At 45.9% G+C, this 17,174-nt stretch overlaps 1 protein-coding gene across 6 annotated transcripts in view; it reads right to left on the bottom strand.

The window, feature by feature from the left end:
• Window positions 1-4,338: 4,338 nt before the first annotated feature.
• LOC147112358 (PHD finger protein 3-like) overlaps window positions 4,339-17,174 on the bottom strand; it is a 149,624-nt gene continuing 136,788 nt past the window's right edge. For all 6 annotated transcript variants that reach the window (XM_085996538.1, XM_085996539.1, XM_085996540.1 and 3 more), the window contains 2 exons: window positions 8,899-9,094; window positions 4,339-7,667 (listed from right to left, as the gene is read on the bottom strand). In XM_085996538.1, the coding sequence (XP_085852664.1) occupies window positions 5,134-7,667; window positions 8,899-9,094 (2,730 nt within the window). In that variant the 3' untranslated portion in view covers window positions 4,339-5,133. The remainder of the gene's footprint in view (window positions 7,668-8,898; window positions 9,095-17,174) is intronic.

Here is a 17,174-nt window from a genome sequence, read left to right as displayed (position 1 = left end):
GTATCATAATTCGAGATAGAACTAGTAACCATTTAAGAATACACAGCTTAATTAAGGACAGCCAGAACAGATTTAATAGAAATATAAACAGAGGATGCTGAAAATACTCAAGTCAGGCAACATCTGTGGAGAAGTCAATGGGAATCAGGGGAAAACTCTCCACTGGCTGGAGTCATACCTAGCACAAAGGAAGATGGGTTATGGTTGTTGGGAGGCCAATCATCACAGCCCCAGGACATCACTGCAGGAGTTCCTCAGGGCAGTGTCCTAGGCCCAGCCATCTTCAGCTGCTTAAGAACATAAGAAATAGAAGCAGGAGTAGGCCATACGGCCCCTCAAGCCTGCTCCACAATTCAATAAGAGCATGGCTGATCATCGACCTCAACTCCACTTTCCCGCCCGATCTCCATATCCCTTGATTCCCCTAGAGTCCAAAAATCTATCTCAGCCTTGAATATACTCAAAGACTCAGCATTCACAGCCCTCTGGGGCAGAGTATTCCAAAGATTCACAACCTTATCCTGAGACTATGCCCCCTAGTTCTAGACACTCCAGCCAGGGGAAACAACCTCTCACCGTCTGCCGTCAATCCCCTTCAGAATCTTGTATGTTTCAATGAGATAACCTCCCATTCTTCTAAACTCCAGAGAGTATAGGCCCATTCTACACAATCTCTCATCACAGGACAGCCCTCTCATCCCAGGAATCTATCTAGTGAACCTTTGTTGCACCGCCTCCAAGGCAAATATATCCTTCCTTAGATAAGGAGACCAAAACTGTGCACAGTACTCCAGGTGTGGTCTCACCAAGGCCCTATACAATTGTAGCAAGACTTCCTTACTCATATACTCCAACCCCCTTGCAATAAAGGCCAACATGCCATTTGCCTTCCTTATTGCTTGCTGTACCTGCATGCTAGCTTTCTATATTTCTTGCACGAGGACACCCAAATCTCTCTGAACACCAACATTTGAAAGTTTCTCACCATTTAAAAAAATTCTGTTTTTCTATTCTTCCTACCAAAGTGAATAACCTATTTCCCTACATTATACGCCATCTGCCACCTTACTGCCCACTCAGTCCATCTATATCTCTTTGCAGACTCTTTGTGTTCTCACAGCTTACTGTCCCATCTAGCTTTGTATCGTCAGCAAACTTGGATACATTATACTCGGTCCCTTCATCTAGGTCATTAATATAGATTGTAAATAGCGGAGGCCCCAATACTGAGCCTTCCAACCTGAAAAAGATCTGTTTATCCCTACTCTGTGTTTTCTGTCCATTAACCAATCCTCTATCCATGCTACTATATCTTCATCAATGACCTTCCCTCCATCATAAGGTCAGAAGTGCAGTGTTCAGTTCCATTCGCACTCCTCAGATAATGAAGCAGTCCATGCCCACATGCAGCAAGACCTCGATGACATTAAGTGGCAAGTAACATTCGCACCACACAAGTGCCAGGCAATGACTATCTCCAACAAGAGTCTAACCACCGCCCTTTGACATGCAACTGCATGACCATCACCGAATCCCCCACCATCAACTAAATATTGGGAAGACCAAAGCTATTGTCTTCGGTGTCCGCCACAAACTCCGTTCCCTAGCCAATGACTCCATCCCTCTCCCTGACAACTGCCAAAGGCTGAACCAGACCGTTCACAAATATTTGACACTAAGATATCTTCCAACCACATATCCACACATCACCAAAAATGCCTGCTTCCACCTCTAACTTCGCTCAATTCCACCCGTGCCACAGCTCATCTGCTGCTGAAACCCTCATCCATGCCATTGTTACCACTGGACTCAACTATTCTAACACACTCCTGGCCCTCCTTGCATGTTCCACCCTAAATTCAAACACTGCTGCCCGTATATTAACACGCACCAAATCCAGGTCATCAATCACTTCTGTGCTCAGTGACCTACATTGGCTCCCGGTCTAGCAACGCATCAATTTTAAAATTCTCATCCTTGTTTTCAAATCCCTCCATGTCCTCGCTCCTCCCGATCTGTAGCCGCCTCCAGCCCTACAACCCTCAGAGAGCTCTGCACTTCTCCAATTCTGGCCTCTTGCGCATCCCTGATTTTAATCGCTTCACCATTGGCGATCTTGCCTTCAGCTGCCTCAGCCCTAAGCTCTGGAATTCCCTCCCTAAATCTCTCAGCCTCTCTCTCCTCCTTTAAGATGCGCCTTAAAACTTAACTCTTTTTCCAAGCTTTTGGTCACCTGTCCCAATATCTCTTGTGGCTTGGTGTCCAATTTTGTTTGATAATCCTCCTGTGAAGTGCCTTGTGATTTTTTACTATGTTAAAGGCGCTATATAAATGCAAGTTGTTGTTGTTGCCGGAGGGTGGGGTTGAGGCAGAGACCATTGCATCTTTTAAGGGAGAATTGAATATTTGAAACAGAGAAAGATACAAGATTTGTGAAGAAAGCAGGGCGCAGGTATTGGGCCAGAATCTGTTGGCAAAATGACAGCAAGTTAAATGCACATGCCGTTATTAGGGTACAGAAAATGCAGCAACTTGTAGCGAGAAGAGATACACCGTGAGTTGCGCAAGAAAAAAAATGGAGTTTGCCTTCAACCTCCATGAGTGTCAAGAAATTGCAAAACCAAATTAAACCCAGTAAGTTAGGGCTGTTATTTAACAGTATAAGGACCCTGTTAATGGGGTAATTTATGTTTGCAATGGTCTTCCAATTTGAAACCAGTTAGCAATTAAATGTTTTTAAGATGGGAATGAGTTTTTTTTTAAGAAAAAGTAATTTTCGTAGCCTGAAAATTGCCTTTAAAGACCAAGGCCTAGAAATTCACCTCGCCAGGGCGCCGGAAGTAGCGCCCCGGAAGAAGTCGTGGCCGCCCGCCGCAAATTCAGTTTGCGCGCCCCAGAGGGAAGCGCGGCGCTACTCGAGGCACCCCGCATCCCTCTTAATAATAATAATTCAACTTTATTGTCATTGCACAAGTACATGAACAACGAAATGTGATCTTGCAAGCTCCCATGACTGGGAGAAGCAAAGCTGCTGCGTCGGTGCGCGCCGCCATTCCATTTCCACCATTCCTCCTGTCCGACAATCTTCAGCCCAACGCCCGGGCCTGCTCACCAGCCGCTCCTCCTTCCGTGACCTTCTCACCAACCGCCCCTCCTCGGGGCTCCTTCCGTGACCTTCTGCACCTGGTCTTCCCTGATGGTCACCCCTCCAGGTACTAACCAGGCCTGGCTCTGCTTAGCTTCCAAGCCTTGCCAGTGACCCTGTCCCTAGTCCCAGGAACAGGGCGCTGCAGCTCAAGATCGCAGCGCAATGTGCCGCAGCGCCACATGCTGCGGCACGGCACGCTGCGGTACTGCAGGCCTTCCTCCCCTTCTTAAAGAGGAGGGGCCTGCTGCAGCGCGCTCGAAGAGCGCAAGTGCCGGCAAAGAGCCCGGCACCGAGAAGTGCCGGGCTCTTGGGACACAGCCGGCACTCCGCGGGGGGGGGGGGGGGGGGGGGCGCTCAGGAGGCCAGGGACGGCGGCGCGGAGAGGTGCTGGCAGGTGGCCAGCAAAAAAAATGGCCGCCCCACACCTCTACCGCCGCAGGTAGGCCCCCCTGAACCGGTCGCAAATTGTGACCGGCGTTAAAGCAAGGGGTGCTACCAAATTTGGCGATCGGGGCGCTGCGCACACCAATGACGTCATCGGTGGCGGCGCAGCGCTAATGGCTAGCGCCGCCATTAGCGTCCCGCTAAATTTAGCGGGAGGCGTGGCCAGTGGCGCAAAACCCACTAACTGCCCTCTTTGGGCGGTAACGGGTGGCGCAGCCCACTGAATTTCTAGGCCCATGTTTCCATCCAATTAAATGGTAAGCACTGAAAAGTTAACTAGGTCCATGTGTGATGTATTTTATGTATCAAATTCTGGAAGGGATGTTTCTACTGCTACCCTTGTAAACTTACTGTTAAGACGACTATAAGAGAAGCTTAAAGGGTTAAAATTAATGCCAGATTGTAAGAGGAGCTCAAAGGGTTAAAATTGATGCCAGCTCTACTTCAGCTCATAACCTAATTCATACCTATTCATTTTTTCTAACTTTACAATGCTATCCTTACTATTGTGAGAAATTAAGTACTTTCCCAATGTTAGCACTAAGCACCCAGTCATAGCATTAATTAAGATATAGGATAGTTCCTTTAAACTGCCCAACAATGTAGTTTACACCAAAACATAACAGGAGCTCCACCCCCACAAAGTGATATACATTTCCCGTGCTAGCTGTATCATATGGTTTATTCTAGAAAAAAAATCACACTTAGGGGATATGCAACATTAAAACCAGAACACAACTATAATGTGAAGAAAATTCATTTTTATAATCATTTACAATGAAAACATCATTTAAAATATTTACAGAGATTCATCAGTAAAAAGATCGATGAATAAAACAGAAAAAGGTAGTATACAAGCAATAGTCTACAATGTTGAAGCAACAAAGATAACAATGTGACAATTTTACAAAATATAGTTGGATGTATAGTTTTATTCTCAATGCAATCTTTATCTAAAATTTTAATACAACACTTACACTGTAGTGATTGCCCGTTTAAGCATCAAAACAGTGCAATAGTTAACAGCCAACTCCTGCGAATGGAATTAATAGATTGAAATAGAAGTACAACATAAAACCTCAGAAATGTACAACCACAACTGGTTCGAAGAAGAACATGATGCCTTTGTATAATTATTCATAAGTGTGCGCCACTGCAAATTGCCTACAAAGCGTACATTATTTTAGGAAAGAACCCAGACAACAGTAACAGCAAGAGCTGTGATTTTTAAACTTTTCAATTTTGACATGTATAGTAGCTCATGCTAGAACTATCTGTTTGGCTAATATTCAGAAGTAATAAAATTACTTAAAAAGTTATACTACCAGCTTCTTGTATTGTTAATTAGTATTTAAGAGCAGCAAGACATGGTTGTAAATACTGTATGTTGTACAAGAAACCACACAAGTGAAATCATGTCATCATAACATTGCAACATGAACTGGCATCCTAGTTGACGAGTACAGATATACCGATTATTTCTGCTTCAAACTATCAGGACAAAGTTCACAGATTAGCATTTTTGGTTCTATACCGATAAGTTAGTCAGCAGTAGACTCTGGAGAACTCTTTCTCTTCTTGCTTTTGCTTCTGTCACTGTGGTCCCTTTTATCATGGTCTTTATCCCTGTGGTGTTTATCCCGTTCCACATCTTTTTCTCTTTCCTGTACCTTCTCTCGGTGCTTGTCCCTGCTCCTTCCCTTTCCTCTATCTTTGTCACTATCGTGATCTTCATTTTCAGATTTACCCTTTTCTCTTTCTTTGCTTCGTTCTTTTCTCGAGTCCGCGCCATCATGGCTCTTTTCACTTTCCCGATATCGATCCCGATCTTTATCTCTATACCTGTCCTCATGACTTCTTCTCTTCTCTCTGTCTCTCCCTTTATCGCGGTCTCTTTCTTTATATTTGTCCCTGTCTCGCTCTGAATCTCGGTCCCAATATTTGTCCCTCTCTCTTTCTTTGTCCCTCTCTCTTTCTTTGTGCCTATCTTTTCTTCGATGATAAGAATCACTATAAAACCTATGTCTATGATGACTGCCATGCTCCTTGCTAAAATTATGTTCTGAACGTTGGCTATATCTATCCCAAAGATCACAATGATGTCTTTCTTGTCTATGGTCATCCTTAATAGGTTGAAAATTTGGTGTTCCTGAATTTGGTGCATATCTATTGACATCAATTGGATGGTCAGAGGGGAAAAGTGGCATTGCTTGCCCATGAGCAAGGTGCATGAGACCCAAGTGGTGTTGCGGTGGACAGGGAATTGGCGGTAGCCAAGGCATCATGTGGTTTGGGCCTAAGGCATGTGTTGCACCAAGATCTGGGGAATGAAACCTCAAATGAAGATCACTTTGAAGGCGAAATGGTGGTGGAGGAAGTGGTGGGGGCCGGACTGGCATGAACGTAGGCATCAAATTACCCGGTGGTTGGAAATTTGCAGTAGGCAGACCTCGTTGAAATGGAAAACCAGAAGGGTGACCTTGAACTTGGGAGAAATTGTGCAGCGGGGGTATTGTTGGAGGGAAGATGTTTCTACTTGGTACTCGGTTACCTGAAGGGCCATCACTTGGCAATGATGTGGACACTGCTGGCACAGGAGTTTGATTCTGTGTAGGTACAGCATTTGAAGAGAATTCAAAATGCGAACCAACGCGTGGCTCATGGAAAGAAAGCAATGGGGCAATTTCTCTTCGGATTGACTGCACAGTCTCAATAGTGTGTGTTTCTACCATTTCGGTATCAGAATGAGTTTCTCCTTTATGCAAAGAAACTGCAGGTTCTGTTTCTGGCACTGGATTTGAGATATTCTGAAAGACTGACCGAGAAACCTCTGTAATACAAGGTGTTAGTCCTTGCACTTGTTTACTGGATTGCTGACTTTGAGTATTAATTGTGTCTTTAGGAACTTGTTTGGTGGTTGCTTCTCCTTGTTCAGTTTCTAAGGGTTTCTTAAAAACCTCCTCTGCATCCTTTATGTTTAAACTCTCATCTTCACTTTTATCTTTTCTGTTATCCAAGTATTGATCATCTGCGCTGTCCTCAACAGGCTTGTTTATTGCAGAAATACCTTGCTGCTTTCGAACGGCCGCTTGTCTCGGGTCTCTGCTTATATTAACAACCTGCGAGGCTCTTGCAAGAGCATCTTGTATGGGATCTACCTCTTCAGCATTTGTAGTGGGCTCGGGTGAAGATAGCTCAATCTTGGGGGTCACAGGCTGAGATGAAGAACTACCTGAAGCTTCTTTTTGCTCTTTCGAGTTTTCCGTTTTCACCTTCTTTACCTTATAGTGATGCCGAAGTTTCTCGTGTTCTTCTTTCTGATTTGGTGGTGATTTTAGAGCTGCAAGACTTGAAAGAAATGCTTCGGTTGAAACATCTGGTGGCTTGTCTTTTAGCGTGAGAGTTGTAAGGAACCCAGTTGCCTTTGAAGTTTCTGCAACTTTGACATCCTCCAACACATCATCAGCCTTCTCATTTTCCTCTGGAAGATCATGCAAGACATTTTTAGCATTCTCCTGATCATCACCAGTTTCTTCAGGATGTGACATTTTTGGTATTTTTGAATCTTTTTTACTAACTAGAGGCTCTCCTAAGTCAGGTCCGGTGCTAGAGACAGGCTTCTGTTCAGCTTCTTTATCTGCATCTCCCAATAGACTCTGAAGAATATCATCCAGTGGTCTGTCAGATAATTCAAGAGACGCGGATTGGCTTTCCCAACCAACCAAAACTCCAGGAAGAAATCTTAATGGCTTTGTAGATAGGATTGGAATAGGCTCTGCTGGCGATGAAGGAGGTGTTTTCAAAATCTGAGGTTCTACTGGTGGTGACTGTTTGGGCTTGCTTCTAAATTTAGGCAACACAGAAGTGAAGGAATTAAAGAACTGGTTTTCGTCTTCATCATCATCTTCAACTTCAGCTTCCACATACTCTGGTTTGCTTTTCTTCTCTTGAGGCAAGCTACTAGGCAGCTTCTCTGATTCAGACACTTCTTCAGAAGGCGAAGCACTAAGCAATCTCTTCACCCTCTGTCGAATTATCAACCCAAGGAGAAGATTCTGGCGAACTACTTCGAGTCCTGTCAATAATAATGAATGACTTGTCATTACTTTAAAATGATGCTGCACTTATATAAACAAAACTCATGCCAATGAAATATAATTGTATAATCCTGTATGACTGATGGAATTAACAACACTTAAAGTGACAAAATACATTAATTAGGTAGAACCTTTGCTGACTACTTCACAGAGCCATGCATTTTACATTGAAATGTGTCATAATATAAAAACATCACTACAATGAAAGTTACACATAGCTGTGCTACTCCTGGGCATTTTTTTTTGGAAAAGAACCATTGCTGCTGTACAGTTACACTTTCTTATTTTATGGTCTATAAAACTTTGAATTCCTGCCTACATGTCCAAATCTATGGCACCAATCCAACACAATATATTTACTACTTCAACTATTCACTAAATTGTAATTCAGCTTTAATTTTAATTTGCAAACAAGAAGTGCCTTTAACATAGAAAAACATTCCAATGCACTTCAGAGACGCAAGCAACAAAAAATGCATGTTAACGAGCTTGCACTTCACTTCTGACACATCCATCAGCAGTTAGGAAGGCAACTTGATTACAGACTATTTCGTACTTCCAAATAATCAAGGTTTCAGCTAGCGTCAAGTCTGGAGTCAATTGTTTTTCAAATGAAGGACATCACAACTGGTACAAGGACAATAGTGCAGTGGTTATGTTACTGGACTAATAATCCAAAGAACAGGCTACCTTCCCTTCTGTGGGTGTATTACTTCCAAAAATATTTTAAATTAATGCACACTCGGCAAATGGATCCAGCCTCCCTCCAGATCAGGTGGAGGGAGAGATGCAACAGTGAACCTATCAAGTCTGCCCTTGTACTGCCTAGAAAAATAAGTCAGGCTATATGCGCACACAAAAAGCTCAACTCCCATCTACTTTTCCTTTCCAATTTCAAAATCCTGTCAGGCTAGCAAGATTTCCTACTTGACTATAACATTTTAAAAAAGTTTTTAATTACAAGATTGTTGGTGGTAGAATCATATTATTATGGATTCTACTGGTAATAATACCAGTTAGGTACACTATTCTTTTAAATATAAAAAAATAAAGAAAAAAAGATTCATTAGCTGAAATCTGTACTAACTTCCTTATTGTAACCAATGCTACATTTTCAAGTCATGAATTAGGAACATATTTATCAAACCTTTACTTTGTTAATGTTCTGCAACTCAGTCAAAAAAAACATTAGCTGCTGTATAAACTCACCAGGTCCATCAAATGGTAACAGCCGGTAAGGAACTTTTTCCAAGGAACCCAATGGAATAAGATACATGTCCTTAACCTGCTTCACATTGTTGGCTACTACCCCATAACGCTGCCTGCTGTTGAAGTATGCATACAGTGAGGTGTACGTTATCTGATCTTCCTCAGTTACTGGACAGAAACGAATCACAGAAATCTCCTGTTAAAAGCATGAAGAAAATGAACATTAATTAAAACTTTAAAAGTCTGCAACTTGGCCTACATGAGATAACATACTGCAGCTTAGGTTTTCAATCTAAGGAAGTAACTGATGTTTTCACTGGCTGCTGGAATCACAATTAAAATGAGTAAAATATAAAACTTAATAGCTGTAAGTAAATGGTCACTTACTAAATGGCAGCCAAGTGCTGTATTCAGTATATAGTTAATGCAAATACTATGAGCAAGATACTATCCATTTAATTATCCTATACATTTTACAAGGACATTTCTTTGTGCACATTTGCCATGATTTCAATTATTGCTGTCACATTGACAATGCTGAAGACTGAAATAACTCTCATATCGATTGTGTAGGCACGTATATAAATATTTATTTGCATGCATATCCAAAGTGTGCCATTATCTACTTTATTTCAAGTTGGTATTCACCAGCTCTTTAAATATATATCTTATCAAATTACTGGCACATAAAAACAATTTAATGCCTCCGTGAATTTACAATGGTTCATTGCAAATGAACAAATCACAGCAATACCTTCAAAGAACAAAAAAAATTCACGAAGCCTATGGTATCTGGTTCTCTTCGCACAACATATAGCCAACACAGAATTGGCTAATAACCAATCTAAAACTGATGTTTATTTAATGTCCAGGAAGCATTTACTCTTGTGCAAGCATATTTAAATTTATTCCAGATACTTTAATAACAGTATCTTACCAACAATGTATGTGGTTTTACCATTTTTCAAAAATGTAAATTGCCCTGACTTTATGTTACCCAATGTGTGTCAGCAGAATATGCGCATCACAAATGGTACAAGGACAATAGTGCAGGACACAATCACAAGTCCAAAACACAAGTTATTATCTGACCGAGAACACAGCAAGTTTATTGACATAATTCAATCATGGAGATACTGTATTGATAGGCTGGGGGGAGGGGGGATCTCAATGTCTCATCTATCTATATCTATCCCTGTTCTTGGGACTAGGGACAAGGCTTGGAAGCTAAGCAGAGCCAGGACCTGGTTAGTACTCATGGAGGGGTGACCATCAGGGAAGACCAGGTGCAGAAGGTCACGGAAAGAGCCCCGAGGAGGGGCGGTTGGTGAGAAGGTCATGGAAGGGGCCCCGGGAGGGGCGGCTGGTGAGCAGGCCCGGGCATTGGTCTGAAGATTGTCGGACAGGAGGAATGGTGGAAATGGAATGGCGGCGCGCACAGACGCAGCGGCTTTGCTTCTCCCAGGACGGTGCTATTTACGTTTAATGTTAATGTTATTTGTACTGGACTCATGGGAGCTTGCAAGATCACATTTCGTTGTGCATTGTACAATGACAATAAAGTTGAATTATTATTATCTATATATATATTAAAAGGATCGATCGGTGTGGCTGTCCGGCTATACACTCTAAAGTTATAGAGCGTACCTACACGTGCGTTACATCAAAAGAAAGCTTACGATTCCGGAATGGTCATAAGCGTATTTACGTTTCGGCGAGACAAAAATTGCGGCCGCGGTATCCAAAAAACGTTCAAAATTCCGCTCATTATCTGCTCATTAGCATAGAGTGACATTAAGGTCGAGCGACCCGACGGTCGACCAATCGCTGCGTGGCGGGGGCGGGTTCATCGCGCGTGCGGGCGGGCCCTGCTAGAGTCGAGCGACAGGACGATTGACCAATCCTACGCTTCGGTGACATGACGGTCGACCAATCGGTGGGCGGGCCTTATCGTTCTGAACCGAGGTGAGCGGCCGCCATCTTGATTCCAAACTGTTCATTTCTTTTTCCCGCTTTCTGCGTGTTTCTTTTCAAATCTACATTTCCAACAAAAAAAAAGTTGCTTTAAAAACACATTGTTTTTCAAAAAAGTTAATTAATTTGTACATCTTTTCTCTAACCTCTATCATTTTCCTACCTTTCACCGTTTTTGTAGGCCTCGAAGCCTCGGCCTCTCCTCTGCACCCACGCCCGAGCTAGGCACCTCCCGGCCCCAGTCAACAAGCGGCCCCCGATCGCCGCCATCTTAGTAAAGGCTGGTGCGGCGGTGGCGGCACGGAGCTCCGCGGAGCAGGTGGCGCGGCGGCGTCTCACCCCCCCCCCCCCCAAGTCTCTCTCTCTCTCTTCCCCGTGCCTCCTGAATGCGCGGGGGAAGAGGCCTGGGGCACCGTGGCCGCTTTCGGAGACTTCAACTCCGTGACAGGTGAGGAGGGTGTTTGTTGTTCACGTTGGGCGGCGGGCGGGTTCCCTGGGTGCTGATCCCTGGCGCTGTGGGTGTGGGGCCGGAGCCCGGCTCTTACCTTGCCCCAGAGAGCGGGCGGACGGCGGGGCCTGGAGTAGCAGAGGGGAACAGTCAACAGACAGACGTCAGAGAGACAGAAATAGGGAGGGAGGAGAGGGAGAGGACAGGGAGAGGGAGAGTGAGAGTGAGAAGAGGGGCAGGGAGGGAGAGAGGAGAGAGGCAAGGAGGGAGAGGGGAGAGAGAGAGGGTGGGAGGAGGGGAGAGGGTGAGGGAGGGAGAGGACAAGGGGGGGGAGAGAGTAAAGCAGGGAGAGACGGGGGAGGAAGAGAGAGGGTGAGGGAGGGAGAGGGTGAGGGAGGGAGAGGACAGGGGGGAGAGGGGGAGAGAGAGTAAAGCAGGGAGAGACGGGGAGGGAGAGAGAGGGTGAGGGAGGGAAAGAGTGAGGGGGTGGGACAGGGAGGGGGAGCTTACCTTCTTCCTTCCTTCGCAGGGGTCCATCGGGCCACCTTCCCCCCCCGTCTCTCTCTCTCTTCCCCCCCGTCTCTCTCTCTCTTCCCCCCGTCTCTCTCTCTTCCCCCCAGTCGCTCTCTCTCTTCCTCCCCCAGTCGCTCTCTCTTCCCCCCCAGTCGCTCTCTCTCTTCCCCCCAGTCGCTCTCTCTTCCCCCCCAGTCGCTCTCTCTTCCCCCCCAGTCGCTCTCTCTTCCCCCCCAGTCGCTCTCTCTTCCCCCCCAGTCGCTCTCTCTTCCCCCCCAGTCGCTCTCTCTTCCCCCCAGTCGCTCTCTCTCTTCCTCCCCAGTCGCTCTCTCTTCCCCCCCAGTCGCTCTCTCTCTTCCCCCCCAGTCGCTCTCTCTTCCCCCCAGTCGCTCTCTCTTCCCCCCCCCAGTCGCTCTCTCTCTCCCCCCCCCCAGTCGCTCTCTCTCTTCCCCCCCCAGTCGCTCTCTCTCTTCCCCCCCCAGTCGCTCTCTCTCTTCCCCCCCCAGTCGCTCTCTCTCTTCCCCCCCCAGTCGCTCTCTCTCTTCCCCCCCAGTCGCTCTCTCTCTTCCCCCCCAGTCGCTCTCTCTCTTCCCCCCAGTCGCTCTCTCTCTCTTCCCCCCCAGTCGCTCTCTCTCTCTTCCCCCCCAGTTGCTCTCTCTATTCCCCCCAGTCGCTCTCTCTCTCTCTTCCCCCCCAGTCGCTCTCTCTCTCTCGTCCCCCCCAGTCGCTCTCTCTCTCTCTTCCCCCCCAGTCGCTCTCTCTTTCTTCCCCCCCCAGTCGCTCTCTCTCTCTCTTCCAACAACAACATCCCCTCAAAAAAGCCTTGGCACCGCCAGGCACTCCAGCTAGTCTATCTATATATATAAATCGGTACTTCTGTCTGTCATTCTGTCTGTCATCGCGTGTGCGTCTTGCGGGTATGCGCTCGAAAGTTACAGGGCGTACCTACGCGCGCGTTACCTCCAAAGAAAGCTTACGCTTCCGAGACGGTTTTAAGCGTATTTACGTTTCGGCCGGGCTAAAATTGCGCCCGCGGTATCCCAAAAACCTTCAAAATTCCGCTCATTAGCATCTCATTATCCGCTCATTAGCGACAGAGTGACCTCGAGCTCGACCAATCGTACGCCGGGTTGCTGGCGTGTGCCGCCGGGCCAATCGGTGCGTGTGTGGCCGGGCTTTATCGTTCTGAACCGAGGTGAGTCGCCGCCATCTTGATTCCAAACTTTTCCTTTCTTTTTCCCGCTTTCAGCGTCTTAAAAAAAAACGTTGCTTTTAAAACACATATTGTTTTAAAAAAAAAATGATTTAGAAAGTAATTAACTTATCTAATCTCATTAATTTTCCTACCTTTCCCCGTTTTTCCAGGTAGGCCTAGAAGCCTCGGCGTCTCCTCCGCACCCACGCCCGAGCTAGGCACCTCCCGGCCCCACTCGAAGGCTGGAGGGCCGAGCCTCAGCCCAGCGCTGCTAGGGTGCGCGCGCAGCAGGAGCTGAGACGTCTCTGGCTCGGCCGGGGGGCGGGGCTTGCTGAGCGTCCAGCGTTACCCTGGCAACCGGGCCCGCCGGACGTCTCGCACAGCCGCAATCGGCGGTCTTCACCTCGGGGGGGGGGGGGGGGGGGGGGGGCCGCGACCCTCGGGGGGGGGGGGGGGGGGTGCCGCGACCCTCGGGGGGGGGGGGGGCGCCCCCCGCCCTCCCTTCCCCCCCCCGCCCTCCCTTCCCCGCCCTCCCCCTCCCCCCCTCCCTCCCGTCCCCGCCCTCCCCCTCCCCCTCCCTTCCCCTCCCTCCCTCCCCCCCCCCCTCTTCCCCCCCCAGTCGCGCTCTCTCTTCCCCCCAGTCGCTCTCTCTCTTCCCCCCAGTCGCTCTCTCTCTTCCCCCCAGTCGCTCTCTCTCTTCCCCCCAGTCGCTCTCTCTTCCCCCCAGTCGCTCTCTCTCTCTCTTCCAACAACAACATTCCCTCGAAAAAGCCTCGGCACTGCCGGGCACTTCAGCTAGTCTATATATAAAAGCGGTTCGTTCCGTTTGTCTGTCCGGCTATACACTCGAAAGTTATAGAGCGTACCTACACGTGCGTTACATCCAAAGAAAGCTTATGATTCCAGAACGGTCATAAGCGTATTTACTTTTCGGTCGGACAAAAATTGTTCACGCGTTATACAAAAAACCTTCAAAATTCCACTCATTAGCATTGATTGACTGACGTCAAGGTCGACCAATCCTGTGCCGTCATGATTGACCAATCCTGCAGTTCAGTCACCTGATGGTTGACCAATCGGTGGGCGGGACTAATCGTTTTCATCTCAGGGATCTGGCAGCCATTGCCTCAAGCTAAAAACGCCATTGCCTTAACCTAAAAATATGCTCATCGAGGTTAGTATCTTTTTTTTCCAAAAAGATTTACCAAAAATGTTTTGTAAGTACTTTAACTTTCATCTTTGAAGGTATTAAAAGCTAGAAATGTTTAGGTTAAAAAACAATGCAAAACGGGCCTAGGCTTCTCCAACTGCCGACAGCCCAAATCCAGTCCCAGGCTTCCGGACCACACATCCCCAGGCCCAAAAAAGCCCTGGAAGCTGCCGACAGCCCAAATCCAGTCTCAGGCTTCCGGCCCACACATCGACCAGGCCCGAGAGGGGGGACAGACAGGGGCAAGGAGACCGCGCACCCCAAAATTGCCTTCGCACCGCGGGGCTCCCCTGCTGGTATTTATATACAGCTGGTGTCAATCCAACAATGAAAGCAAGTTATATCTTTGTAGGGAGGTTACAAGGTAAACAACTAAATGTAGGGAGGTTACAAGGTAAACAACTAAATGTAGGGAGGTTACAAGGTAAACAACTAAACGTAGGGAGGTTACAAGGTAAACAACTAAACGTAGGGAGGTTACAAGGTAAACAACTAAATGTAGGGAGGTTACAAGGTAAACAACTAAATGTAGGGAGGTTACAAGGTAAACAACTAAATGTAGGGAGGTTACAAGGTAAACAACTAAATGTAGGGAGGTTACAAGGTAAACAACTATATGTAGGGAGGTTACAAGGTAAACAACTAAATGTAGGGAGGTTACAAGGTAAACAACTAAATGTAGGGAGGTTACAAGGTAAACAACTAAATGTAGGGAGGTTACAAGGTAAACAACTAAATGAAGTAACACGCCTAACAACCTGTCAAAACACTTCTCTGCATTGGCACCTACTTATGATTTGTGAAAATTTGCATGTGCAACAAAGTAATTGTCAGCTGTGCTAGTGAACTAAAATTTAACCCAAGTAGCAGCTAAGAAAACCAAACACCCTCAAAAACACACTAGCGAAAAGACCGTGGTGGTTTCAGAAAGCATGTGAAAACGTGTCGAGAGTAACAAAGAGAAAATTTGGAAATATATAGAACCATAATTGTAAACCTTCAAAATCTGCATACAAAGGTTAATCAAATCTTGATTTTCTTATACGGACCTCTAGGCTTTTATCAATGACATTCTCATAGCAGATTTACAGCAATGTATCTGGGTGCTGCTCCCACTGATGCTTTACAGAGCTGAACACGCCATAATTTTCTGGGTCATATCAATTGGCGGATCTCCAGCACGAACCTGGGGAATACTGGAATATTCAGCTTTGAGTGCTTGGAAATTAGAGTTCAGCCTCTAAATGGTCAAAAAGATTACAGTAGCAGGTGTTTCTGGATCACTGAATTCAGTGTCAGGTAGCTGCACTGGATGGCTTGTGTGGTCTTGCCGCATTTTTCAACAATGTCTTCCATTGGAAGATAGCAAAATACTGCAGATGCTGGAAATCCGAAATAACAACAGAAAATGCTGGAAAAACTCAGCAGGCCAGGCAACATCCGTGGAAAGAAATTAGAGTCAACGTTTCGGGTCAAACCCTTTGTCAAGACTAAAGAGGCACAGGGAATGAAATAGATTAAGAGGCCAGGTTCTGGCAGACAGCCAAAGAAAGGGACAAGGATATTGCAAGGAAAGAGAAAGTAACAGCTCACAAGTTCAGTGAGCATGACCGCCAAACCCTCCTCAAGGAAACTGAACAGATGTTAGACAGATTGCTAGGTCTCCATGGAAGGTCTCTCGTGCCATGGAGCGAAGTGGCACTGAGTGTCAATTCTCTCACCTCTAGAACTGCAGACCAGTACCATAAGATGTTCAATGACCTGACCAAGGTAGCACAATGGCCCCTGTTCCTTTTCTTCCTTGGACACTCTAGGCAGCAGCACACTCTTCGCCCTCTAAAATTAAGAGCTACACAACTACCTTGTCCGCTGCATTCTGGTTAAAGAGGGGTGGGTGGGGGAGATTAACTAGGGACTTTACAGTATGTGTAGCCATATCCCTAACAGCACTTATTGGCACGCACAACTTTAGAACCTTTTCCACTCCTTTAACAGGGTGATGCCACTGCAGTTACCCAATGCAACCTAGGAGACAGTCCTCAATTGCTAACCAAAGTATTCCTCCTACAGTTTCTGTACTCTCTAACTTACTAAGGCCACCACTGTTTTTAAAGAATGTGATGAGATTTGAAGAAAATCCCTCATTTTGAAGCAAAACTGATCTTTTTTGGGATATGTGTTATGTGTTATCGAATTAGAAAATTAGGCTGGTAATTAATATGCCCCCAATGCTTCCTAGAATTAGCTAAATAAGACCACAAGGAAGTACTGAATGAGAAACGCCACTGAGTCAATCAAGTTTACTTCTTCCAAGAACATGTGCAACCTGCTGCTCTACCATGGACTTTCCCTGCCCGTTCTATCTCCGGAGGAAAGGTTCTGTAATGATTCTCCGGACCCCACCAAGAAGAGCATCCAACCTTGCACCCTGTATTATAAACCGTGACACTTTCAAGGCCTCCATTGTTCCGGAACCACTGTGTTCCAAACAGCAGAAAGTCAATGCTATCTGAACATGTACTTTATTCTTTGAATTCTCAAATCTATTCCTAATCAAATGTCAGACATTTTTAGCCCGTGTATGAATTTCCTGCAACTGCTTATAATTTAATGGGGGAGAAAAAGAAGTGATGTTAAAAAACTGAGTAGTTAAGAGCTTCTGGTTTTCGAGTTAAAACCAAAACCCCCCAGAACATTTTTTTTAAATTGGTGTATATTCATTAACACTGGTAAAAATAATGAAAATGCTGGCTGCAATATTTGATCATTACATTTTAATTTTGACATCAAGGATCAGCAGACTAAACGCTGATTCAGTGAAAGAGTCACTTACTTAATGCAGAATTCGAAGTTTCATCCCTATCTATCCCTGTTTTAATGCTTGAACCCGAGTGTGAAAATTAGGGTTATCAGATTTCATCTGATTTTGCTCTTTT

The sequence above is a fragment of the Somniosus microcephalus genome, chromosome 9 (genome assembly GCF_052327205.1).
Source record: "Somniosus microcephalus isolate GS21.2 chromosome 9, FLI_Smic_1.0, whole genome shotgun sequence".
Taxonomy (NCBI): Eukaryota; Metazoa; Chordata; class Chondrichthyes; order Squaliformes; family Somniosidae; genus Somniosus; species Somniosus microcephalus.
This window is presented reverse-complemented; position numbering and strand designations above follow the sequence as displayed.